We start from the raw sequence: 27,199 nt of genomic DNA on the forward strand, positions 1-27,199 counted from the left end.
ATATATTAAAGAGTCATTCAAAGACCCTATAAAAAGTCATAAGACAAGGAGGGATCACAAACTAGTCTAATGACACGCTCTATTAGGAATCTTAATGAAGAAATAAAAAGCGGATTATAATCAACAAGATATACACTGAGGCTTAGTTTTATACAGCCAGCAAATAAATATTCAATACCACTAAAAGCTTCAAACTCAACCTCAGCCTATAAACTTGTGATAACCAGAACAGGCAAAACAGAACAGTGAGGAAGTATGTGCAGAAAGAACTGAAGATAAAATGTGGGTAGAAATGCTTATGCTCTTCTAAAATAAATAAGGCTAGAGAAGATAAACACACAAACTGTTGGTGAGGGAAGAAATGCTGAGCTGCCAGAGGAGGCCATCTTAAGACCTCGGATCAAAGTCATAGCAAAGCAGAAAAAAAGCCGCTGCCCTAGATGCATCCTATTACTGGCCTTGAGGTTCATCAATAAGAGATGCTTGTGGTTTCTGCTCTGAGAGTGATTGTGTGTGCGTGCGTGTGTGTGTGTGTCTCACACCTCACCTCTTCCTTATACTATTTATGAGGACTCTGGCACCTGCGTTAGTGCACACATGGCCTACTGTATGAATTACAAATGTCCTGATAAAAGAAAGAAAAAAAAATCTCACACAAGCAAGTACCTTTTCTGCTTTTGAACTTTTAAATGGCTCCTAAAAGAAGTTGGTCTGCTGTATTCAAAGCTATCAGACGGTAATCCTTCCTGAAGGTAACGTGGCATTTAAGAGCGACCACATGACTGCCCCGTTCAGACCTGATCCAAGAATTAACTCTGCGTGAGTGTCAATGCTCAGGATCTAATTGAATTCCAATATCTGACAACACAAACCCACCCTCAAACCTTCACCTCCCCATTATCAGATTCTTCAGCTGTGGAGCAATTCTTAATTAAGCAGATTGGAGCTAGCCTTACTGCTGGATGTACAGAGGTCAGATTTCGTTTTCCCTACATATTGATAAGGATCCAGGTCACTTGCCCCTGATCAATAAGTGACTATTTGAAGGCAGATGTGGGCATTTCTCAGAAAGGAATAGTTGTAGTAGCTCAGGGATATGTGTGCAAGATCCTATTTGTCTTTAATTCCCAGCACAATCCAGGTCAGCAAAGAGGAATGAGACTCCCCTGTAAAACCTGATCTAATTAAAGGTATCCAGGCTCTAAAGAGAGCAGTGAACAACTTCTAGATGCAGACTCAGGGGACTGAGGATGCTAAGCACACTCATTCCACATATAGTGGAGACTAAATAAAGCTTGGTCAACAGTGTCCGGCTGCACATTAGATAAACAATGCAACAAATACATTTAATCAGCACACGATGCATGCATACAGATTTAAAACATTAAAAAGCAATTCACTGTAAGGGCAAACCTGCATATGATTGAAATAAGCTACTAATTTAAAAATGAATAATTAAATCAGTTAATAGGGTTATTTTGCATCTACAACAATGCAGGTTTGCCCCATTCTTAGGGTCAAATAAAGTAATTAAAGGGGTATACACACGGTGAGAGGCAGATTGGGAAGTCCACGTACCCCGATGATAGCATTCAGTTCAGTCATTGTCACTTGCTTTGCACGTTCAACAGCTTGTGCTACTTGCTGTTGGTGCTGCAACAGAGAGAGAAAATGTGGTTAAATGTGGAATTATCATCATAAATGATAATAATAAATAGTACAGTTTAGGACCAACAATACGGTTTAAGTGTCCTATAAAGCTTGAAATACTGCATCTAAAACTCTTAAAAATAAAAGAAAAAGGCACTTTAGAAGCTCACCTCTTGTGACAGAAAAGGCATAATCTGGGCTAGAATCGCATTGAGCCTTTTGGCAATCTCGGTCTGGAAGAGGAAAGGAAAGAGGGAAAGTTAAAAAAGGGTTAATTTACTTCTGTTAAAGTGCACCATTAAGCCTTTTTTTGAGTTTCCCAACGATTAGGCCAATTACCACAGCAATCAGAACCGCTTGACTCGGCACACTCCAAACTGCGTGATATTGACATGTGAAATATTTAAAACATTATGAGAGCCCAGGGGAGAGAGAGAGAGCACAGCTGCGATGAGTGTATACTCCAAACCAAACGAAGAACGAGCCAGATAGACTGGAGCTGTGTTCAGAGCAGCATTGCACTTCATCTGCCATCAGCCTGCAGGTACAGTCTACTAGTACACAAGACTTTCTTTCGCCCTCTTAGCTTCACATTTAAACATTAACCATAATCACCACTAGGGCTGGGGATTTATTCTTTTTAAGCGATATAGTATGAGAAATATACAATACATCATGGAAGTATTTCCATTTTGCTTTTAGGAGTGCATGAGCCTTTCTGCATGCAATTCTCTGCTAAACTTCACAGATTTCAGTGAATGAGTGCCTGATCAAAATATAATGCTTTTTTTAATTTTTTTTTTTTTTTACTTAGTAAATATATCTTCTCCTTTAAAAAGCATTATTTTTGTTTTTAGATTGTAATGTTAAAAATGTATGTGATTTTAGTGCCTTTTTTGCACATAGCCCATAGCCTAAATGGTTATTTTTTACAATATTTTTTTTTTCATGGCCTTTAATATAAATTCTTTTTCATTGGACAACATTGTGTACGATGTAAATAAATAAAATAAAAAATATAATTTTTAATCCAAATAGAAAAATGTAAAAAAAAACATAATAATAAATACAGATATATACTGTATATTGCAATTCAGCAAAAAAAAAATACAGAGATATTTTTTTATGCCATATAGCCCAGCCCTAATTACCACTGACATGTAATTGCCCTAAAAAAAGAAAAATCTTCAGAACCTTCAGCCAACTCCTGTTGTTTAGCAGATGTTAAATAATGCATGTCCCTGAGGACACGTTGGAAGCAGACGAATGTGATAAAAGACTTTAAGGATGACCACAAAAAAAGCTGTTTTATAATTCCCAAATTTATGAATTTCCACCATCCAAAAATTGTACACACATGGTCTTAACTGCAGTCAGAGCCAAAAGATTTGCAGGATCTTTGAGCTTCTGTGCTTTTATAATAATAATAAATACAAATTATACAACAAAGTACAAGGGAAAAAACATTCCTTATTTAAAAAATGGGCCAAATGCCTGAAGGAACACTGACACCTTAACATTTTGTGTTCCGATGAGCCTTTACAACAGAACAGAAAATGTTCACATCACAATAATGTGTCACTTCTGACTAATGAACAAAGGTGGATTACTTCCAGACCTGTCAGGAGCCGAGGAATATTGTAGCAGAAATGAGTCAAATCAGACAAATCAAAGAGTCTATCAGAGCTGTGTGCATTGAAACATGAGCTGAATTCCTCAGGAAGTCATAAATCAGTTCTAGTGCCACAGGAACCAAACAAGATAACCAACCAACCAACTTGTTCACACAACAGCTTTCAACATTAACACCAATAGAACAATTATTGACAATTTTAATTCAAAGAAGAGATTGTCAAATTTATTGTTCGTGATTGGAATGCAACGCTGGACATCACATGTAAACCCAGGAGATCAAGTTAAATACTTGCATTGACTTCCCCCCCCCAGCCAGTGAAACCAGACTGAAATTCCTAAGGGGGGAAGGGCTTTAAACCTTTGTCTTCACAGAAAAGTCCTTTGCCAGAGAATGGCAAAGAAACCCTTTTTATACATTATATATGGACCAGAATGAACTCAAAAAAGACTTATGAATGAATCATTCCATTGCTTAACTCCATATTCATTTACGTGTAACCCAAACATTTGACTATCATGTATAATCACTTATTGTGTATGTCTTTTGATAACTATAGGATACCTAGTCATGTCTAGTATTCAAATAATCGCATTTTCTTGCTTGATATTGTCCTGACAATCATTTATTTGTAAAATATATCATAATCATGTTATAGGAATCATGTCCAAAATTAGACCCTGTGAGGCAAGAACCACATGCTTGGTAAGATAAACAAATGATTTATGATACCCAAGACTCAAGAACATATCTGATTGGTCAAGGCAACATTTGAGGGGTGGCCAACAGGAAGTTTTAAATACTTTGGACACGATGTAATTTCGCTTTTAGTCATGCCTTGCTTTTAGTCTGCCTGCTGCTATTAGCCATGTCGGCTTTTAGTCTGCTTTTAGTTCTAGTCTGCCTGCTGCTATTAGCCATGTCGGCTTTTAGTCTGCTTTTAGTTCCAGCCTTGCTCGTGCTATCAGTCATGCCTGCTCTTAGCTTGTAGCTTTGCTACCTAGCTTTAGCTTGTAGCATCTAGCCATGTGGTTAGTCATCATGGTTCTTTGAGCGCGGTTCCAGCGTGCCTGCCTGCTGCTACTATGAGAAGGAACACAACCTAGTCTCGTCAAACTTTATTTCTTTTCTTTTCCGTTTGAGAGTTTCGTGTTCTGAGTTAAGTTTTGTAACGTCCATTCAACTTCAACCAGCGAACACGACTCTGCACTTTCAGCCAACGCCCAACAACCACGGGCTTCCCAAGACGTCACTTCAGAGACTGAACTTCCAGCCAATCAACGACCTCGGGATAGCCCTTTCACCGAGGCTCCTTCTTCACAGGAGATGCAAGTAACTTTACCTCCAGACTGTGACCTTTACTGGTGTATCTAATATAATTTTAACCCCATTGAGGAACTCAATGCGAGCGCTAATTACGTGATTGATGGTTGTTCATGTCTATGCAATTTAACGTATTGCTGTTAACTTGGGATTCCATATTTCCATTCTCTTAAACTCATCTTTCCCTAACTTTCGACCTTCCTGCAACTTGTGTGAATGTGTGTGTGCGTGCGTTTATGTGTTAGATTAGTTTATATGTCTTAGATTTATCTAATAAAGCCTTATTCATATTGAAAAGAGAAGTATCTTGTGTTTTGTGCTTACAAGTTAATGTCTTAAACTGTCGATCTTGTTACTGTGCTAATTGATAGTGTTTTCACTATAGTTTGGATATTAGTATCCAGCGCAGATTTGATGTGAAACGGCTCGTTCACTGAACCGCAGGCGCGTCTCCGTGAGCAGCCGTGAAACAGTGATTCTGTTCAAATTCCCTTTAAAATCTTAAATGATTCCCTTTGAGCTAAATTGACCTGTTTCCCTTACATTTATTATGGTGGAGAATGCGGGCAGTTTAATCTAAATTGTGAGCATAAACCAAGTTATTTAATCTTTGATTTTGCTAAAGGAATGAAAGATGAGAAGCTTGCGAGACGTGTGTGTTTGAGAGTGTGACGTAAGCAGCGCGCGCCCTCCCGCTTGAATGAAAGGAGCTAGAGGAGACTTTAACTCGAGTCCGTCTCCCCTTTGTTAACAGCAGTAAGTGAACTTAAAAGTAAACATCTGAGATCGTACAATAAGGTAGAAATTGAGCGTGTTCCTCATTTGTGTAATGCCTTGTTTTATAGCTGATTTGATTTCACTGCGTGTTCCAGTGTCTCAAACGCTATCTCAGTCACTGTTTGCTGAACGGAGCTAAACTGTTAGTGTTTCAAAAGGGATATAAATCGGTGAATAAAGAATAGTTTTGAGCGGGTTCCTCAATCTATTTATCAAAGTCCCCGTATTCATATTTCATATAGTTTGATTGCCAGTGCGTGTTCCACTGCCGAATCAAATTTGATATTCGACTCCCCTAAGTTAACGTTAAACATTAGAGAACAATGTTTGCCCATTTGTATCCGTTCACAAAGTGAATGCAATCTCGCATAACACGGCGTGTGTCCGAGAGTAATTTGAATGGGAGTGTTTTAAAAGCTTGATCAAGTAAATTTTAACTGTGTACCAACAGTGAAGGAAAACTTTTATGTTTGTGTCCAGAAAAACTGGCACGGAGAATCAAATTGCTGAGATTGATATAATAACTACAGCAGGAAGCTGCTATTTGAATTAAGATAATTTTAACTCTATACAAACTGAGAGTTTAAGTGCCACATCGCAAAACCAACTGAAAGGCGGTGTTGTTATTTGTACAGTGTTGAAATGAGCCGACATTTCATGTAACATGCTTAACTGTATTTGCAACAATGCAACGATTCATGTGCTGATCCACTAGAATGTGTTTTGGTTGCCATAGTGACGACCGTGACCCGGAAGCCTAACGTACTTCCGGAGCAACTCTGAACTGTGCACGCGCAGCGCACAAACTCTGCGGTGTCGCTAAGCTAACGAAACCATTGCATTTACATTGAAGTCTATACTAAAGCCACTAGCCTCAAAGGTTAGCCGTTAGCATTACCATCCAGTGGTAGAATAATGTGTGTTTGGGCAACGCTGACGTGATTTAACCATTTTAAACATCTTAACTAACACTTGTTAGTCCCTTTCTTTTTATCGCTCTCTTTTCTCACTAGACCACTTATTTTCATTTTACTAGAAAGGGAAATACTGACTCACAATTATTAATTGTCAAATTGAAATTTAATTGAAACATTAAATTTATTTGGAAGCATTTAAAATTTCCCTCTCAGATCATTTCATATGATCTTTTATTTCTAGTATTCTCTTTTGGGTCTAATCATTTTAGGAATGAATAAGCCTTGAACTTTTGGAACTTATTCTTCCTAATTTATTTATTACCCATCTGAATATATGCTATTCAGACCTTTACTTATTTGAATGCGTTTTACCCCTCTTCCTGTTTTGGGTATACACTTAACCACTATTGTTTTACGTATTGATTTCCTCTTTTTAATTTCATTTTCGCATATTTTGCCCATTTATTAATTTTTTTTAATTTTCCTATTTCTTACCATTTCTTTTGTGTATCCTAGCCTGGGAACGACAAACCTGAGCCCTAAAAGGAGACATTGTTATCCCTCACTACGAGTTCAAATAAATTAGAAAGACAACTCTCTTTCACTTAAAGTTTATTTTGTTTGATTAGTTGTGCAGCAACTAACACAACGCTCTCCTTGTAGTTGAGATAACCGCTACTGAGACTTACCATCTCCGTCCTCTCTCTCCTTTACTTTCCTCTTCTCTTTTTACATTTGTAGGACATGTAAGAACCATCAATCAATTCTAAGTGAAGTAAATACACAATCGTGCCAAAGACGACGAATCATCCTTATGAATTTGATTGTAATCATCCTCTCATTTGTTCTTCCTAACCTCCCTACATTTGGAAACGCAATCTAAGTTTTAGCATCTCATCCAACGTTGAGATCAATTTAATAGAGATACGTGTTGAGCAACTGTCGCCCTCGCTGACTCCCTGGTGAGCGGTCCAACTGAAAGGTGTACGGTGTCAATCCTGTCAGACTAAGAAAAGAGATATCAGAATTATTATTGTATTCTTTTGTCCAAAGCAAGAAATATAATAATATTGTTTATGTTTTTGATAACATTTAATTGGAAAAAAATAATTTTCCTCATTTGAAAAACAGAAATTTTGCTTGTCAGTTGAATTTGTTTTTCACCTCTGTCTCTCTTTTCCTCTTCCTCATTAGAGTGACAAAGTCTTCGCATCTCTAGTCTACTTAGACACCCTGAGACCAACACAGTCATCACCACATTTCACTAGTGGTTCACAATCACTGATACAACACTTAGTTGTCCCACCACACATAGGCTTTTACTCCACACAGATCTGTGTCAGTCTCTCTTCTTCCCAGCGTGCCAACATGCCGCAGACTGCAGACCCCATTGCCCATGGGGAAGATGTGAACATTTGGCTGAGAGGCATGACAGACAGCCTCACTCCAAAGACATTTGAACTGTTATTATTTTTAATAATAATCCTAATCCTGAGAAGATTCCTGACACAAGATTCAAGCCAGAACAACAACCACGAGGAGCTAGTCAAGATCACAAGCTCACTAAGCTATGCCTTCACAACCCAGCTGAAACTGAGCGACAAGCACATCACCCACCTTCAAGAGGAGCTGACACGTGCTGAACGTCGCATAGACAAGCTGGAAGTGAAAGTTCAAAATCAACTCAAAGCACCCAGCGAGAGGGAGCAGGATACAACAGAACAAGTTATGAAGCTCCAAGCAGCCCTGGCAGCAGCTCAGCTCGACCAGCAACATGCAACGGCTGCTCAGAAAGACCTGGTAAACAGACTCCAGTATGCCGAACAGCTACTAGAGAAAGCCAAGATAGACATCAGAAACAAGAATTCTGAAAATAGTGCTTTGAAAGACCACCTTGAAAGGTACAGAACTGAAACGGACAATCTGACCCAACAACTAGACGATACCAACGATGAGCTCTACATGGTCAGAAAAGAACTCCAAAATGCTTACAAGCACAAACTAGAGCCAAGGAAAGAGAAACCTCCCTTAGCCTCATCACTGCTGAGCAGAGCAGAGTCCCACGTCCAAGAACTGGCATATGACGAAAGGAGCGAAGGGCCACAACCCAAAACCTCACCTGCCTTCGCCACACAACCCTTTCCTGCCAACGAAAGAAAACCTCCCGTCCAAGACCTTGAAGCTGCACACGGGATGACAATCAAAGACCTCAACAAGCTGTCTGAAAACATCAGCAGGTTCAACCCGGACTCCACAGAGAGCCCCGACATCCAAGCTTACCTGCGAGATATCGAATTTCACCTGGAAGTGAGACCTCATGTGACTGACAGAGACTGGTTATACCTCCTTAGAGCCACGTCCAGTTCCGAGGTACGAAACTTTCTAGATCGACAGCCCAGTCAAACCAAGTCAAACTACCAGCGACTTCGTGAGGTCCTGATTAAAGAGTTTACAGACCCAGAGTCTGAACATGGACTGTTAACTGCCTTGGAAACCAAACAAGGTCGTCAAGAGACTCCACAAGCTTACTACAACCGACTCCGACAATCCTACTTTGGTGCACACAACAACTCTGACCTTGAAGAGGATGTGAACTTCAAAACCCTCTTCCTAAAGAATCTGCACCCTGGAGTCAGTCACCATCTAGGTGTCATGGCCTGTCCGAACTCCATGACCATCCAACAGTTGCGTGACCTAACACAGAAGGCCTATAACAAGCAGAAGTTGGCCTCAAAGAAAGGTAACAAAACATCCACACTCTTGAACTCTGTCAACAAAGACTCAAGCCTTGCACTGGACGACACCCAGCGGCATCACAACACCAGAGTCTTCCATCAAGAGCACAGAGAACGTGACGCCCATATCCACGACCGCTTTCAGCCCAACTGCTGGAAAAATCCATGGGACCAGCCACGCTTCTCAAGAAACCAAAAGGATAACATCTGGAAACCTAACCAGATATCCAAAGGTAATCACCTGACTCATCCAAGAGCAACTCGTGTGGGTAAGCGACAACAAAACCCACCTCAGCACCACTCAGACATGCACAGTGCTGAGTACTCACAAGAACATAACCGCTTACCATTAGAAGACACGGAACAAGTCATGGAACAACTAAGAGAGTTCCTTCAAGACAATTTACATGCAGGTGACCACAAAGTTGAGTCATGCTCGCTGTGACCAGCGACAGAACGGAAGGCCGGTGATCACCTGGTGCACCGCATCAGAGATGACAAGCACCTGTTCAACAACAACCCAGAATGAACAAGTCTTTCACGGCCAACTGTTGATGAAAAATCTGAGGTACTAAAGGACATCACCTCAGTCACTAACAAACTGTCAAATGAACTCCAACTCCAAGTACCACATTCCCTGTCTGTGCAACAGCAACCACCAGAGCACAGAAGGTCAGAAAGTCTGCTACAGCCAGAAGGCATCACAAGAAGAATGCAACATAGGAGACAAGTTTTGCAACTCAGCTTCACACAGCCATGCCAAACTGCCTCCGACGGCGTGCTAAAGAACTTCCTGCCTTGCTGGACTGACCCCTCATTAGACCATGGACACGCCCTCATCCAAGCCAAAGATGCAGAGAGCCAGTCTTCAGTGACATGCTAGAAAAAGGGGGAGACAACACAGACTTGAACAGATCTGACCACACATGCACTACACCAGTAATACACAACATTACCTACACCCAGAGGTAAACACATCTACTGATAACACAGTCAACAAACATATTCTTCCCACAGGTAGAATATCCAACTTTTAGCGTAACAAAGTTACACATACCCACCATGAAGAAACGTGCAGCCATCCTCACAATAGGTAGAACACCTGACACTAAGTTAAGGTTCACGACACACTAGCTGCACCTGACATCCTAGCTCAATAGTAGTTGTAACACATGCTAGGAAAACCCACAGCAGCCTTGTTTTGTTTTGTTCTTCTTTTACCTATCCTTCTCCTTCCCCTCTTTCCTGAGTAGGTGAAATGCCTAGACACCCTGCGAGGGTTGAAGGTCTGATATTAGGATTGACTCGCAACACCTAATATCCGCCAGCCACTCTAAACTGAATGGAAGCCAGAGAGCTCCATGCATGATAGGTCAATCCATTGAATTGAAAATGAAATTACTAGAAAACTAATGGTAAACATGTAAAGTAAGACAACCTAGAAGAACCAAACAAAGTTAACCACAAATTTGATTGATGAATCAAAATAAAAACAATTTCCAAGACCATCTAAACTATCCTCAATGTGCTAAACTACATTGACTAATTGAACTTAACCACGTGTACCTAAATAACCTGATGCCTGCACCAGTACAGTAACTGTCATGGAGGTGTTGTCTTGCTGTTTGCTGTGTTTGTCTGCTTCTTCTGCCTTTGTTTCTCCAGCGATCGACGATGTCTTCACCTAAACACCTCGCCGATCGAAAGGGGGATATATGTAGCAGAAATGAGTCAAATCAGACAAATCAAAGAGTCTATCAGAGCTGTGTGCATTGAAACATGAGCTGAATTCCTCAGGAAGTCATAAATCAGTTCTAGTGCCACAGGAACCAAACAAGATAACCAACCAACCAACTTGTTCACACAACAGCTTTCAACATTAACACCAATAGAACAATTATTGACAATTTTAATTCAAAGAAGAGATTGTCAAATTTATTGTTCGTGATTGGAATGCAACGCTGGACATCACATGTAAACCCAGGAGATCAAGTTAAATACTTGCATTGACTTCCCCCCCCCAGCCAGTGAAACCAGACTGAAATTCCTAAGGGGGGAAGGGCTTTAAACCTTTGTCTTCACAGAAAAGTCCTTTGCCAGAGAATGGCAAAGAAACCCTTTTTATACATTATATATGGACCAGAATGAACTCAAAAAAGACTTATGAATGAATCATTCCATTGCTTAACTCCATATTCATTTACGTGTAACCCAAACATTTGACTATCATGTATAATCACTTATTGTGTATGTCTTTTGATAACTATAGGATACCTAGTCATGTCTAGTATTCAAATAATCGCATTTTCTTGCTTGATATTGTCCTGACAATCATTTATTTGTAAAATATATCATAATCATGTTATAGGAATCATGTCCAAAATTAGACCCTGTGAGGCAAGAACCACATGCTTGGTAAGATAAACAAATGATTTATGATACCCAAGACTCAAGAACATATCTGATTGGTCAAGGCAACATTTGAGGGGTGGCCAACAGGAAGTTTTAAATACTTTGGACACGATGTAATTTCGCTTTTAGTCATGCCTTGCTTTTAGTCTGCCTGCTGCTATTAGCCATGTCGGCTTTTAGTCTGCTTTTAGTTCTAGTCTGCCTGCTGCTATTAGCCATGTCGGCTTTTAGTCTGCTTTTAGTTCCAGCCTTGCTCGTGCTATCAGTCATGCCTGCTCTTAGCTTGTAGCTTTGCTACCTAGCTTTAGCTTGTAGCATCTAGCCATGTGGTTAGTCATCATGGTTCTTTGAGCGCGGTTCCAGCGTGCCTGCCTGCTGCTACTATGAGAAGGAACACAACCTAGTCTCGTCAAACTTTATTTCTTTTCTTTTCCGTTTGAGAGTTTCGTGTTCTGAGTTAAGTTTTGTAACGTCCATTCAACTTCAACCAGCGAACACGACTCTGCACTTTCAGCCAACGCCCAACAACCACGGGCTTCCCAAGACGTCACTTCAGAGACTGAACTTCCAGCCAATCAACGACCTCGGGATAGCCCTTTCACCGAGGCTCCTTCTTCACAGGAGATGCAAGTAACTTTACCTCCAGACTGTGACCTTTACTGGTGTATCTAATATAATTTTAACCCCATTGAGGAACTCAATGCGAGCGCTAATTACGTGATTGATGGTTGTTCATGTCTATGCAATTTAACGTATTGCTGTTAACTTGGGATTCCATATTTCCATTCTCTTAAACTCATCTTTCCCTAACTTTCGACCTTCCTGCAACTTGTGTGAATGTGTGTGTGCGTGCGTTTATGTGTTAGATTAGTTTATATGTCTTAGATTTATCTAATAAAGCCTTATTCATATTGAAAAGAGAAGTATCTTGTGTTTTGTGCTTACAAGTTAATGTCTTAAACTGTCGATCTTGTTACTGTGCTAATTGATAGTGTTTTCACTATAGTTTGGATATTAGTATCCAGCGCAGATTTGATGTGAAACGGCTCGTTCACTGAACCGCAGGCGCGTCTCCGTGAGCAGCCGTGAAACAGTGATTCTGTTCAAATTCCCTTTAAAATCTTAAATGATTCCCTTTGAGCTAAATTGACCTGTTTCCCTTACAATATTTTGCCTTCTCCAGACCCCACCTTTTTCAATTTCTCAGCAACCCACCCCCAAATCCCCCCTTCATCAAGCCCACCGCAGGGACCCGACCTTCATTCTCTCTCCACCCGCCTGACCGTTGCCATGGCAACTGTAGCCGAGCAGGCCCAATCTCCTATCTCGCGCCGATCATTATGCAAATGGTACCTCAGCTTGACCGTAACAGCCTGTAAAATCATATTACGTGCACACAGGCAGGTCATTAAATTGAATTTTCGGCTTGTCGATTGGATGAGTACCGCACACGAATGGTGGATAAAAAGACGAGCAATAAAAAAGGATGGTGTGGAGTCGTTGTGAGAACACACGACAGTAAAAGCAAGGGTGGGGGGCAAAGTCAGGGCTCTCCACCCAAAGACTACATGCAGCTACAGTAGGATGTACTCCATCCCTCTTCCTTTCCATCATCAGACGCCAGCAGGAACACAGCATGTCGGACATCACAGCCTCTTCCAGTGATGAAAGGGGCTCACATCACAGGTCTGGCACTGGCTTTGCCTGAGACCAAAGGAGAGGGGGAGGAAAGCCTCTGAAAAATAACTCCGCTACAGATACATCATCTATAGAATTTATGAGGCTCAGTTCAACCCAGGGCCGGAGCACAAACATATCACAGGGATTTCGGCTCTATTTTTCATTTCAATGGCAAACACGAAGTGCTGCGCCAACCAGGAAATTATTTATAACATATTGCCGAAAATGCCAAGCAGTTGCAGGAGCCAGACACAATTGTTTTTTTACAAGATACTCTGTAACACCGAGAAAGTTTTGCTCGTTCCCTTCAAAAGGAATACAGATGTGTGACGGGTCAAGCTATAGGCAAAATATGGTTAAGTAAACCCTGGCAGACCATTAAAAATGCTATAGCAGACCAAATAACAAGGACATGTGGAGCATAATCTAAGTTTATAGATATTAGCCCATATCAAAAACATGATGTTACATCAATATGGAAAAAATCCATGTCATTTATGAAGGCACAATGTATCTTTGACCATGATGTTAGTTAAAAGTTCAAAGTACTTCTTTGTGTAAGTGCTTAAGACACTTGCAGACTATAAAATTGCAAATTGGATTTTCTTAGAACAAAAATTAATAATGAACACCAGTCACTGTAATCTAAAATCAATCTATACTGTTGCATTCCAAATCAGCTTTATACATTCTTGAAAGCTATAGTGTGACTAGGTGTGACAAGATTGGGTGTTGCATTTCACCAAAGCAACTGGATCAAAGCAGGGTACAAGTTTAGCTTTCAGACACCCAACTACACTCTGGAAAAAACTACTTGAAGAATGCATCAACAAAAAATCCTGGTTGAAAAGCCAGCTCAGTGTATAATCCTTATTTGCCGAGATAAACCACATCAATAGCAGCCTAACATTTGACAGGATTTGCTGAGAGGCCTGGAGAGCATCGGACACATTCCTTAAGGTCTTAACGCGACGTTGACAGCTGGCCGAGTGAGGTTAAGGGTTGCCTTATCTGACACTCACTCTAAAGCTTCATGCTTTATCTTGCAAAAACAATCCCACTGTCGGGGGAAAACATGGCAGATGGCAGTGACGTACACAAAAAGCCGGCATACGCTGCACATAATGTATGAATATGTGATGAAAGCCATGCTGAGCATTGAACTGGACAAGCAGAGCTTTTAGCTACAACTGTGGATAAAAATAGGATGTCACTTTAAGCAGATGAAAGCCTGCCTCTTAAATGGCGAGCTTCACGCTCTGGTACACAATTACAGGTACTCGGACCTGTCTAGCACCATTTCAAGAGCACTCCAGGGCCAGGCTGTCAATGGCATGCTGAAAGCTATTTGTCTGTTGCCATCAGTGCCAGCGGAATGGAGTGAGACACTGATGAGCATTGAATATAGAGGAAAACAACTGGCCCTTCCAGGCATGTGTCTCCATCACAAACAATACTTGACCTAGCTGGGTTGATGGGCCCCTGTATTCTGCCAGGGTGAGAGGGTGGTAATGCTCTCTGACAGCCTCATTCTCTGTAGTAAAGGTATTACATGTCATAACAGGTCTATATATGTGTGTGCCGGAGATGAGGGCACGAGCTTAACAGGATTGTTAACTTGCATCGCTGTTCATAACTGGCATTAGAATTTACCTGCATTGATTGGCGTTAGTAGAGCTGCATGGATATCCCACTAATACTAAGCCTTTTCAAATAGCCCTGTTACCACAGCCCTGCTCTTTTATGCATATGTTTGGAGTGTCATTGTACAGGTTCACCTGGTTTCATGACCTAACCACCATAAACTGTGACGGAGCGGGTCGGTTTCCAACCCCACTTCCTCTTTAACAGAGGCTTTGTGTACTCACCTCACTGAGCCAGTCAGTTTGCTTTGGCTCACATAGAGGAGGACAATCCAGCAGTTAGCAAACACTTCCTAGGGCACCCCTTATAAATCATTTATCAGCATCCCCGTATCAAGCCGGGCTTGACTGGCTAAATCTGGGTCTGACAGCGAGGAGATCCCCTCTGATTCTCACAACAGGTGAGAAAAAAAACTCACAAAATAAGCCTCACTGTGAGGACACCTCAGTCATCACAGCGACTCATTGACGTGGAGCAGCAGCATTACCTCCCTCACTATGGCTGTCTGCAGGTATCACACAAAAGGCACATCCTGAAATCTGCATTATGCCACGACTGTTTAAAATACGAAGCACCCAGAGACAAATTAATAGAAGAGGAAACGGATTGCCTGATGGTCGGAATTAAATCCTCAGTGCTGAGAATAATGGGGTGTGGATTTGGCAATCTTCACTAACTCGGTTGGTTAACCACTCCCCGCCTGCCATCCGCTCCTGGGTTCAGTTTAACCTGGAGCAATAGACCTGTATAAAAGGGTTGGACCTGCGAGTTTGCTTACGAACACCATTAGCTCCCTAGTAGCTCTTTAGTAAGTTAAAGGCAACGTCGGATGAATAATTCAATAGTGCAACCATGGGCTCTGTGGTGGTTCCTGATAAAAGTCAAGGTGCTAAAATGGATCAGTCGATTAACCTATTTACACAAGGCCAGCCCTCCCACCCTCTAACTATGTTTTTTCTCACTCCTCTGTCCCTCAGCTGCCAGTTGGGAGATAAGTGGCAAGGTGTCTGACAGACAGAGAAGAGCAGAGACTGTGGACACTGATGGATCGCCATCCACCAGCTCCTCCCTGATGCCATTAACCTTCATAAGGTGAAGAAGGGGAGCAGGCTGAGAAAGCTGGGTTGTCTCTGAGGTGGCCTAACTACATCTGATGCACAGTACAATCTCATTATTCTCTAGGGGACAGGAAACGTGCGATGCGTCACAATACTGTCAGGATATATCAGATTAGGCTTTATAAATATGGTGGAAGAGAATCCCAAATTTGAAAGAAATTTACAATATTAGAATGAATCAATAAATTAATCAAAATCAATGTAGCTGCCCCACATAAAAAAAAGGCTTATTTGCAAAATATTATTTGCCTAATATTACCTAAAACTACAAAAAAGAAATAAATAAATAAATACCTAAAGCAGTCAAATAACAAAGTATTCAAAATGTATCATATAACTTATGATCTGCAAAGGTGAGAAAAATATGTTGAAATACTCTAGTGTCAAAGATGTCAGGTTACATAAACATACGTTTATAAATAAATAATTGGTAAAATATGTAATTTTTGGATGTAGTAATACTTCCACAGATGTAGTAGAAAGGATCAGTGTCATGTTTACATTTTCTTCTGTCACTGGCCATATTTCTAACCTTGGAATCAAGATTAGACATAAATTATGTCTTCAGAGTCTCACGTGTAAAAATGGGCTGAGAATTAAACAAATAGTTATATCCCGGCTCAGAGGAAGATAGGAATCATATCTTTGTGGAAGTTTTTCTGTGCTTAAGGGATTATAAAAGACTTCTTCACCTTACAATAGTTGTTGAAAGCAAAAATTCTGAAATGCACATAATATTTTGTGAGAGCGTGATGTGCTAAAGCAAAATAAAGCAGAACTGTTTTGTAATCAGCACCCCAAAATGAGTAAAAAACAAGCATTGGATCTCATTCAGCAAACATTATGCAGAGTGTATAAGTTGCTATTAATACGAACATAGTTGATTAGTCAATGATATGCATTGATAATGGATGTCACTTTGAAGCAGTAAAAAAAAAAAAAAAAAATATATATATATATATATATATATATATATATATATATATATATATATATATTTTTTTTTTTTTATTATTTATTTATTTATTTCTGGGGCAAAAACAGAAAAAATGGTAAAGATCACAACAGTTTCCTCGGCACTTCAAAGAGGGTCATAATAGGTCATAGTTTCATGTGGAAGGACCCATCTCAATTCGAGCAGCTTTTGCCACTTTAAAAAAAGGTCTATTTTGTCAGCACCTAACCAATTAATACTAGCACTAATTTAAAATAAAAATAAAAAAACACTTTGTGTACTGTGCTAGACTAACTGAGCTGGCTTTAGGCACTTATTGGAAAAGACATGGAATATCCAATTAAATCAAAGAGATAAAATGACCAATTAATCAATAATCAAAAATAGATGTTAATTGCCGCCCTAGAGAAAACGTAGGGTAAAAATTGATTGGAGGGGATGAATTTATGGTGGTCGATTTTTCCCTTAGTGTAAATTTATAATGGTTGTCTTAAATGTGCTGACATAATAGGGACTCCTCAGACTCTGCTCCCTTTAGTCATTAAATCACACAGCCCTCCTGCCAAAGTCCTGGCTTTAATCTTATCAAAGCTGTCTGACCACACTCTACTCAGCACAAACAGGAAAAGAGACTTGACTCTGTGTGTGTGTGCTTGTAATGTCTTGACTTCTAGCCTGATTCTAACAGCTCCTCAAAAGAACACAGTCCACATTCTCTCTCATCATCTCTACGGAGTGCACTTCACTTGTCTCCTAACACACCAGTGAGACTGCATTGACTGACATCTACGCACACAGCGCACGGATCCTCTGTGAGTCAGAGATTGTGTGAACAGGGATCAAAAGACTACATACCTGTTTGTGCATTTCAATGTTCAGCCCATAGGACATCTCATAGTACTGAAAGAAAGAGAAATTAAAAATACTCAGTTTTTTTATTCAATCTGAGCCACATCAAACAATTTCACCTCACATCACAGAGTAGGGAAAAGAAAGTCAAATTCTAGTGAAAATCTGAGGGGAAAAAGAGGAGAACAGGCTTTTGATGCATACTTCAAAATCATATCCCATATCAGTGTCTCATATCTGCACAGCTTCTCCTTCTTTGTATAATACTGATGAAAGTACACAATGGAAATTCCACTTGGATTTTAGGTCAGAGATCCCACATTTAAACCAATAAAGTTCTATATATTCCACATAATTTTTAGCCATTTAAAATAATAATTATGATGACTACTCACAAAGAGCTATTTCTGGCCAAAAAAAAAAAAAAAAAAAGTTGCATCTAGAAAAAAGAAATGACAATTATGACATTATGTTCTAATAAAACCTAATAAGTTTTAATAAAAAAAAATTAATACAAATATGAAGAAGATCAAACACACCCTGATCTCAGTGCAATCCTGCAAGTCTAGATTCTGACACTATCAACTCAAACAGTCAGTGTGGGGATTCTACATGGTGTTTACCTAACCTCTCCTCCTCCTTTCTGACTGACATGCTTTTTCCTGTGAATGGAATGTTTAACTAGCGTCCCTGGGTATTGGTTAAAGTCATCGCTCACATGTTTACACAAGATAAGAGAATACACTTCCACAGTTAAACCTTGTTTAGTTACACCACGAAAAGCTTTGTTTTTCCTTTCCCTATCACAAATCCTAACATGAGGCTGTTTTGATCTCTTGAACATCTACGATTGAATTCAGAGCTTTGGTGTTGTGTAAATGATTAAGTCTGTGATTAAGATTAACACTGAAATTATGTAGCTGTTTGTTTGTGGTTAAAGTCTGGTTATCAAAGACAGAGCGCTGGAGAGACCTTGGATTTCTGCTACGATTGAGTATTTTCCCACAGACGCCTCTGGCACTCCTCCATCACCCCTCACCCAATTTACGGCCATGCATTTGTCTGAGAGCAACGTCTCCTTGGAGAATAATCAGATCCACACACAGAGGGAGGTAGAGAGAAGGGGGAGAACAGAGGGGGAAAGAAAGAAGATGGGACAATGCTGTGGTCATTGACCCCTACAGCTAAGGGTTGGTGTATGAAAGGGCCTGAGGCTAAGAGCAGTCAGTCAGGGCCCTTTAATAAAGCAGGAGGCTGAACTAAAAGCACCAGAGGGGGTTTCACAAACACATTCTAAAACACACACATACAGAGAGACACGCAACAAGGCATCTAGCTTTACCCCAGCTACTAGCTAATGGCATCTCACATATTGGCTAATCTTACCATTACATAATGGCGCTGCATCTCTGTCTTCTCATTGGCCAGTTTGTCGTACTCCACTTTAAGACTAAGAGGAAAACAAAACACATCAGTTACTGAACAGACTTGTGTTTTCACAGCTTACACACACAAAAATAATCCACACGGCAAACATGAAGCTAAACAAATAAGTACACATTTTGCATGGGTTCATTTAATCCATAATAAAGTTTAACACTTTAAATTAGGAATCTCCTAATATTAATATTCTGGAAAAAAAATTTTTTTTTTCATTTGATCAAATACATTTATTATTTTATATTTGGGCCAAAACGTTAATTTAAATATGATGGACGATATCAAACATGTGACTGTTTGTTAAAACAATAATCATAACACAAAATATGAATTTCTATCCATCTAATAACTAATTAATTTCAAATCTTTCACATTTTGTAAGGCTAAAGTGTATTTAGGCATTCAAATAAAATATATTCACTGAAATTTACTAAAGAAAAAAATACCTCAATTAAACAAAAACTTAATTTTAAGTCCTTGTTGTAACAAGAAAAGACCCTTTTTTATTGTAGTTTTAAAGGGTAAAGCTTCACTGTAATCACGCACCATCACTTTAAAATTAACATTAAATGGTGACTGAAATAATCTAGCAACAGGCAGAAAAAAAACCTGTAAATTTAATAACCCATGATTACCGATATGGTGCCAATACATTATGCACCTCTACCTCATATGATCACAAATAAATTCATTTTCACCACACATTTTTAAAACATGAATTAGACTTAGCGTTCCTCCCTTCTGCCCATTAAACGCAATTAGGTGAAGTGGTAATTGTACAAGCTATTTTACAGGCATATAACTCTAAATTATTACCTGTGATACTGGGCTTGCAGGAACTGAAATTCGTCTTTGATCCTGTCACAGGACTCTGCCACTGTGAATTTGAAGCCTGGCTGACCAGGCTGGTGGGGCGCCTGAAAGACAGCCATCACATCAATCAAACTCAATTACATCCTCAGAGAACCAAATTTGTTTTCCACCGACTGCAGAGCGAAGCTCTAATGCATTCTGGGCCCTGGGAGAGCAGCTCTAATATTTCAGCCTGAATAAGGGCTGGGGTGACATCCACGCTACAGTGACATCTGGGAGATAGCTGAAGCACCAGTAGCATTCTGACAAAGGCGGGGGGAATCTTTACAGATCTGGGTCTGCCATTTTAGTGCCTTACATAAACACCGGTGGTGGGAGAAATGGGGTCGCCTCGCTTGGATGGGTCCAAGCGTGCCAAACTGCGCCTGTAAAAATGTTGTTGTTTTCACCCTTGTTCTCTCTAAACCAGGTGCTCATGAAAACATACTAGAGAACAAAGAAGATTTCTTAACCATTCAACTTCAACTACTTTGTTGACACTAGGCGTTAGGGGTTTTTACCCCACTTGACTGTGCTTCCAACCGCCCTGTTCTTTCACTTCAAAGCATTATCACAGGCACCAGGGCTTAGCAAATCAAACGAAGGTGCACATCATGATGTCGTTCGTCATGGACGGGCGGCTATGCCCTTGCTCTCCTGCTAAACTGATGCAGATGTAGCAATTATGTTTAATATCAGTTCAAGATGCACTTACCGGATGCCGGCCCTGTGGATACATCTCCAAATGTATCCTTTATTTATTGGAGGTCTATTCGGTGGGGGTGTCCACGGGCACGCCACTGTACTGTAAAAATCAGCCGGACACGAAGCCCACTGGATGCTGGGGGCAAAAATCCTCTCAGATCTCTGCTGCTGTAGCCCAAACAATGAAAAATAAACAAACAGACGAGGAGGAGACCGTTACATTCAAACAGAGGGTTAAAACGACGGTTGAAAATTTAAACTTGCGGTTGAGAAGAATTCTATAAGAGCGTCATAACGTATATTCATTTGCACTTTTAAAAACAACTCCGTTCACTGTGTCAGGCGGGGGGGATACATTCGGAGCGCTCGAGCGAAACAACAGCTCCTCTACTATAAAAGAAAACCAAAAAAAATAATGGGGGAAAATATGTTGTTCTTTGTTTGGCTGACACTTTGACAGGAGCTCACCTAGCTCTTCGCATTATTTGAAAGAAACCGAATAATAACACCGTAAATGAGTCGACAAAGTGATAAGGAGCCCAGTCAGTGTATGTGTGTGAGAAGCGATTCAAGTCTTGGTTGGTTGGATAACAAGCTATTGTCGTTGGCTAACCTGCTAGCCCACTGTACGTTACCTGTCCTTGTGTGTCCGAACTGTCGAAACACTTTCACTGTTCCAGTAACTTCTGAAATGTTAATCACTGCTTCAATATCTGAGAGAAAGATACGGTTCCTGTTGGATGCGAACGGTGGCGAACATCTCTCGTGTGCTCGCTCTATCACAAGAAGCAACTCGATGAGAACCAGCTTCTCCGAGGCAAAGCAATAAAGAGATGCCAAACTCCACAGCGCGAAAAAAATGTTCGTGTAATCCCCAGAAAACAGTGCCAAAAATATACTTCCGAATTTGAAGAGATTTGGAATGTTTAAAAGTGTAACGTTGTACTTCTTCGCCGCTTGAGCATTTCCCCTTCGTCCAGCAACGAAACCCTTTGCCACACACAGACAGTCTACTGACACGAGGGCTGAGCCACTGAGAGAGCACCTTCTGTCACCCAATCAGATGAGAGAACCGAGAGTTTTGCCCTGCCGGCCAATCGCAGGACTGTGTCCCCACGTGGGGACTGCATCCTGATGCATGACATCATATCATAATCGCCATTTTAGATCAGAACAGGTAGCTCATAGTGTAGCCGTTGAACATTTCTAGGTATTTCTGAACGAAGTGGTCCGATGTCAAAGTAAATGCCTTTGTTTGGAGTTCTAAAACACTCACAGTGTAGACACAAGCGTTGTTATAAACGAAAAAAAAGCATCGACACAGTGTGTTAAAATCACGATTATTTATTATGTCGGCTCAAACGCTAGTGTTTACATAAAGTAGGTTAGCATTCTGCTTTACAATTTTTAAGAGAACAATAAAATATGAAATGATGACGAGGCGGTTACACACATATTAAAGCTGTGTTGTGTTCTGGCTCACGATAGGGGGAAAAAAAAGCTGGCATTTATAACGCGTCATTTTACTTGATCTATTTTGGAACAAGTTTTAAAATTGTATCATTTTCCTATTTAAACAATGCTGGTTTAATCGGTGTTTACAAAAGGACATTCTTTTTCAGATTTGTAAAGCTTAGTGTCCCGATCATAACATAATTTTGCATCCATCGTGTACATCTACACAAATATGACCTATCATCAAGATGGACAGATAGCTAGCGTTGGGAATACGATGATTGTTCGGGTTTGATCTCCGTGAGCAACGGCCTGTCTGAGAAGGAGCGCCCAATCCCGTGCAGATTCTTCTGTTGCACCCACGTGGGATCCCTTTGCGGCTTTACAGCTTCTCAGCCAATCACAGAGCAGCATTCATAGTCTCTCGACTGCAATTGGACAGTAAAGGTTAAGGCTGTCATTCAAGAAGGTTTGTTGTCAATCAAAACCACGCGGGGTCAAGCGCTGACAAATGCTTGTGCTTCTCGCTCTTCTGCCCGTGAATAGTGCCTGGAATGGCTGCTTAATTAGCTTCGAATGGCTTTTCTTTCCAGTTCAAACAATCTGTTACTACCACGTGGTAATGAGAGCCTTACATAAAACAAAGGAGCATGCAAACACTTAATAATAATAATAATATATATATAATAATGAAAAATCTCTTCACTCATAATCGCATGTAACCCACATACCAATAAAGTCATTTAAATGTTATCTACATCTCTGTAAACTAAGAGATCTATTAAACATGCTTCTTCTTCTGTTTTTAATTACAAGCATACATTTAAAGGCAACTTCCTGACAATAGCATCATCTTGACAAATTAATAAAGTATGAAAAAGCAAAACGTTTTCTGAACATGTTTGTTTACAAACAAGCTAGTAAGTATTTAGACAGTATTTACTTATTTACGATTAGGACATTTAATATTGTATGTTAATGCTGTTATTTATATTTTTGATAAATATGTACAAATGATCAAATTTACCCTTTTTTTCTATTCCTTTTTTCTCAGTGTTTACTTCCTCCTGGATCTACACGTTAAATACATTTCTGTTTTTTTTTTATATACATAGCAACATGGATAATCTACAACATATATACACCAGGGTGGTCTTTTTAGGATTTTAAAAGAAAATATAAATTGCAATGCACCATGGATTTCCTTAATGTTTATTCCAAGTCTGGGATTAAAGCTCAGTTATGTGAAGTCTTTAGCATTTATGGACTGTGGTTTTGGTTATGAATTGGGGGCTCATGTTCTGTGGTTGGCCTGTGGCTGATACTCTTGATTATGTCCATCCTTTTGATAAAAAAATAAAAAAAATCCGGAAGTGCTTATCAGGGCTGTTCTTTTGGCTGAAAAAGAGACAGAATGTATGTGTGTGTGTGTGTGGGTGTTAGAACTGGCAGACTAATCTCTCCCAGGCAACCCCCCATCCTTCTCAATAGAAAGTGCTTGGATTTAGAGCAACAAAAGACTGGGCCTAACCCCAGGGAGAAGGCCAGGGCCCCTCCACCCACGCAGACCTCCTCACTGTTTATTTACATGGAAACCCCAGCCACTGTGAAACTCCCACCCCCCAGAATTTACACATGCCACTATTTGCAGAGGTACTTTTAATTCTTCACAGAACAAGGTTCGCCTGCCCAATTCACAACCTGAGCTGCTGCCTGGTTCCCACACGTACACACACAACCTAAACACATGACTGAAAACAAGCCAGCCGCGCTCCAACGTTTGAGTAACAATGTGTGCACAAATTCCAGTTATTCAGGTCATCTTGTGTGTTTTGATGTTTCTCCCTCTCGCTATTACAGATGGCTCTTTCTTGTTCTGGCTCAGCCGTTGATAAACATACAGTATAATGCTAGTTCATAAGGAGGGTATACATCTTGTGAGCCCCATTAATGTTTGTACGCTGAAAATGAGGCACAGATAAATCCATCACCATCCGATTGGTGCCTTATGCAGATTGCTCAGTATGTTGTCATTAATGTGACGCACATAAAAAGCTAGGGTGAAATGTAAACTCTCGGCCCATTAATGAGTACTGCGCCACACTCTCCACCACATTCAATCGGAAGGTTCTCGCTCATGGAGCATAAAATGGGGGGCTTATTTCCATGATGAGTGAGTATTGTGCCATAGCGCTGTCTCCGGGGCACTGACATGCTTGTGCTTTGGTACCTAAAAGCCAGGAGAACAGAGAGTGCAATCACACATACGCACACACATGCATTCCAAGCCCACAATGGGCCCAGTGTGTGGTGAAGGGAATTGAATGGCCCACAGTGTATCAGGGTGACTCGTCAGGCTGTAATCAATGCAAACAGGATGAAAGGCCTTATCAAAAGGGACAAATGCAGACATGAACAGTGTCGCCAAACAAAAAGGGATGGAGCCATTGGCAGAGGCTCCGGGCCAGGCTGAATACAGCCAGCAGCGGGGAAACAGAGCCAATTACTATTCTGTAATTCTAATTCTCTGACATCAACAGCCACTCATTGATATCTTAAAGCCTCAAGTACAGGCATTAGCACTACGTGCTGCAAGCAAACAGATATGCATTGTCTCAGTGTTGCACTGTACACAAATGAGAATGACACAATCTTACAGTACTGTCACATTAGTGATATTACAGCTAAATTTGGTGTGCAAAAAGGCCATTACACTGTCAGTAGTGTAGAGATGTATGAAGCACCTCTCACACAAGTTGTTTTGCAACCACGCCGGATTTCGCACTCATGTGAAACTCCCAATCATGCAGATTTCGCTTGCGAAATTTAGCCACGCGACGGACCTCACTTTTACATTCAGCTTGTTTTATACTTTAAATAATAATATAAATTTTTTTCAAATTATTTTATACTTAAAATTTTTTAATTATTATCTGGTTGTTGCTAATAAATGCAATCCATTTTATTCCTCAGTGTTTTGATATCACTTCAAGCCAAAATCTCATTACACATGAGTGTCTGAAAGGTACAGCTGCCTTGGCAATTTGCTGGAGTTGCCAAGGGTAAAATGCTAGCAGAATGAACAGTAAAGATCCCCCCAAAACCTGTCAACCACAATGACCTTCTCACTGTGTTGTCGTAAAAATCAATAGCCCTGTCTACACTGGCTTTAGAAGAGGCCTAATAGCCAAAGAAACGCCTCACACACACACACACACACACACACACACTCCCTCTGGCCTGCTAATATTTCACTACCAGTCAGATAGTGATTTTTTCCTCATTTAGAGGATCTGTTGAGAGTATATTCATATCCTCAGAGCAAGGGTTAATGCTATTCAGCCTGTGACAATAAAATGCTACAATGAGTCCATTTTTGAGAACACAGCCGCATTAATGACTATTGTGTGCAGCGACTGACTCATCTGTCAAGAGGCTTGTATGCTCCCATTTACAAAGCCTCTCCTCCTCCATAATGGCAACGGCCATCATTTATTCCGCTCAGGCTGGCAGACTGTGTGATATCAAACACTTGAAGTCTGACCTCCTGTCAGGCATTCTTAGCTACAAAAAGCTACTGAAAGCCTCTCTTGTGCTATTGTTGATTAGCAATCCATTAATACACAGCATCACGTAGCTTTAGGTTAACCGCAAACCAGTGAGATGATGACACTTGAGAATACTTTTTCTTTTTCTCCAACGGAGGGATTTCGGTGTTGTTGTAAACATTGCAAGACCCCCTCTGCTCTCTTGTTAGCATCAAAACCGTGGCTGAAACAGCAAAAGGGCCCTCTGTTATCCTTGCTCTTGGCTTTTCTCTCTGAGTCACATCTCACTCTAGGCCAGAGCAATGCCGTTAGATAATTGCTAGCGACACTTACTTCGGCATTTACATCAATTTCACAATGAGCCGCTGAAGTTCCCAGAGCCTTTCCTTTGAACTCCCAAAGCACGAACCGCTCCGTGTCTCTGCTGGATTCGTTTGCTCTCATTAAAGCGGAGAAGGATTAGTCACTGGGAGGGAGATTTTAATGGGGTATTGTGTCATTATTATTCCACAATGATCAACAAGGCCCCCTCCCCCCAAACCACTCCACCACAGATTATTATTATCGCTATTTTTCTTCAGGGTCATACACTTCTGAAAACCGTAGCTCAATTTGTCCCCAAAGGATGAAGAGTACAATGGGCCATAATCAAGGTGTAAACCCATCACACCTCGCAAGATGATGCCATACGCATCTTAAAGATAGTGGAAGCTGTTTTTCATACGCCTCCCCCTCTCTGTTGGAAACATCATTGTCAGTTTATGGCCATGCAAGGGTGGGGCGAGAAACCCCCCTAAAAGATTAATCCGATTCTAATTAGATTCTGCCTCTCCTGTATTTCCACACAAATCAACACTATCTGTTGTACATCTGTGAAGGTCTCATTTCTTGCGGTAGCATAAAATCAATGGAGTGTGATTGATGCAAGCTTTGTGCCTGACAGTTCTGTGATGAATCTAAGCAAAACTAATTGTCTGACAGATTTTCACCGTGTGCGCGCACGTCTGCGAGCGCCCAGCTGCTGGAAAGGGAGACAGCAGAGCATATTAAAAATACGTTGATGTGCATTATTTTGTAGATCACTTCAAGACTGCATGGGGATCTGTTGCCATGGGAACCGAAAGCCCAGTGGATTGTGGGTCAATCACGGGGAGACTTGTCTTAGCGGGAAGAAGGGGGGAGTTGTCTGTCTGCAGCTGAGAACGCCAACCTCGGGGATGCGCTGCAGGTGGTTGACTGGGTCATCATGTCATCAGTGTGCCAGAAACCATAGCAGGGAGCTTCAATATGTAAGCATGGAACGGTAGGGCTGGTATTTTCTCATGCCAGCTTGGTTCACTATAGACTTTAGGGGGCAGCATGAAGGCTCCAGACCCCATGTCCGTCAAATTGTTTCTAATGCTGAACGAAAATGCAGACAGAGCTTGTTTGCTCCCCCCGTGCAACATACAGCTTTAGCGTGCTGTCTACTCTCATAACTGCTCTTTCGCTGGATGCTATTCCATG

General features: G+C 40.7%; 1 protein-coding gene across 4 annotated transcripts in view; it reads right to left on the minus strand.

Annotated features, from left to right (window-relative positions):
- LOC113076047 (transducin-like enhancer protein 3-A) overlaps positions 1–21,710 on the minus strand; it is a 33,657-nt gene extending 11,947 nt beyond the window's left edge. For 2 of the 4 annotated variants that reach the window (XM_026248698.1, XM_026248697.1), the window contains exons 1-7: positions 21,326–21,710; positions 20,701–20,858; positions 19,950–20,050; positions 19,080–19,143; positions 17,700–17,744; positions 1,821–1,883; positions 1,579–1,653 (exon numbers count right to left, since the gene is read on the minus strand). In XM_026248698.1, the coding sequence (XP_026104483.1) occupies positions 1,579–1,653; positions 1,821–1,883; positions 17,700–17,744; positions 19,080–19,143; positions 19,950–20,050; positions 20,701–20,724 (372 nt within the window). In that variant the 5' untranslated portion in view covers positions 20,725–20,858; positions 21,326–21,710. Of the gene's footprint in view, positions 1–1,548; positions 1,654–1,820; positions 1,884–17,699; positions 17,745–19,079; positions 19,144–19,949; positions 20,051–20,700; positions 20,859–21,325 lie in introns of all 4 variants that reach the window. The other 2 variants (XM_026248696.1, XM_026248695.1) reach the window with 1 other exon arrangement.
- Positions 21,711–27,199: the final 5,489 nt, after the last annotated feature.

The sequence above is a fragment of the Carassius auratus genome, unplaced genomic scaffold (genome assembly GCF_003368295.1).
Source record: "Carassius auratus strain Wakin unplaced genomic scaffold, ASM336829v1 scaf_tig00018446, whole genome shotgun sequence".
Taxonomy (NCBI): domain Eukaryota; kingdom Metazoa; phylum Chordata; class Actinopteri; order Cypriniformes; family Cyprinidae; genus Carassius; species Carassius auratus.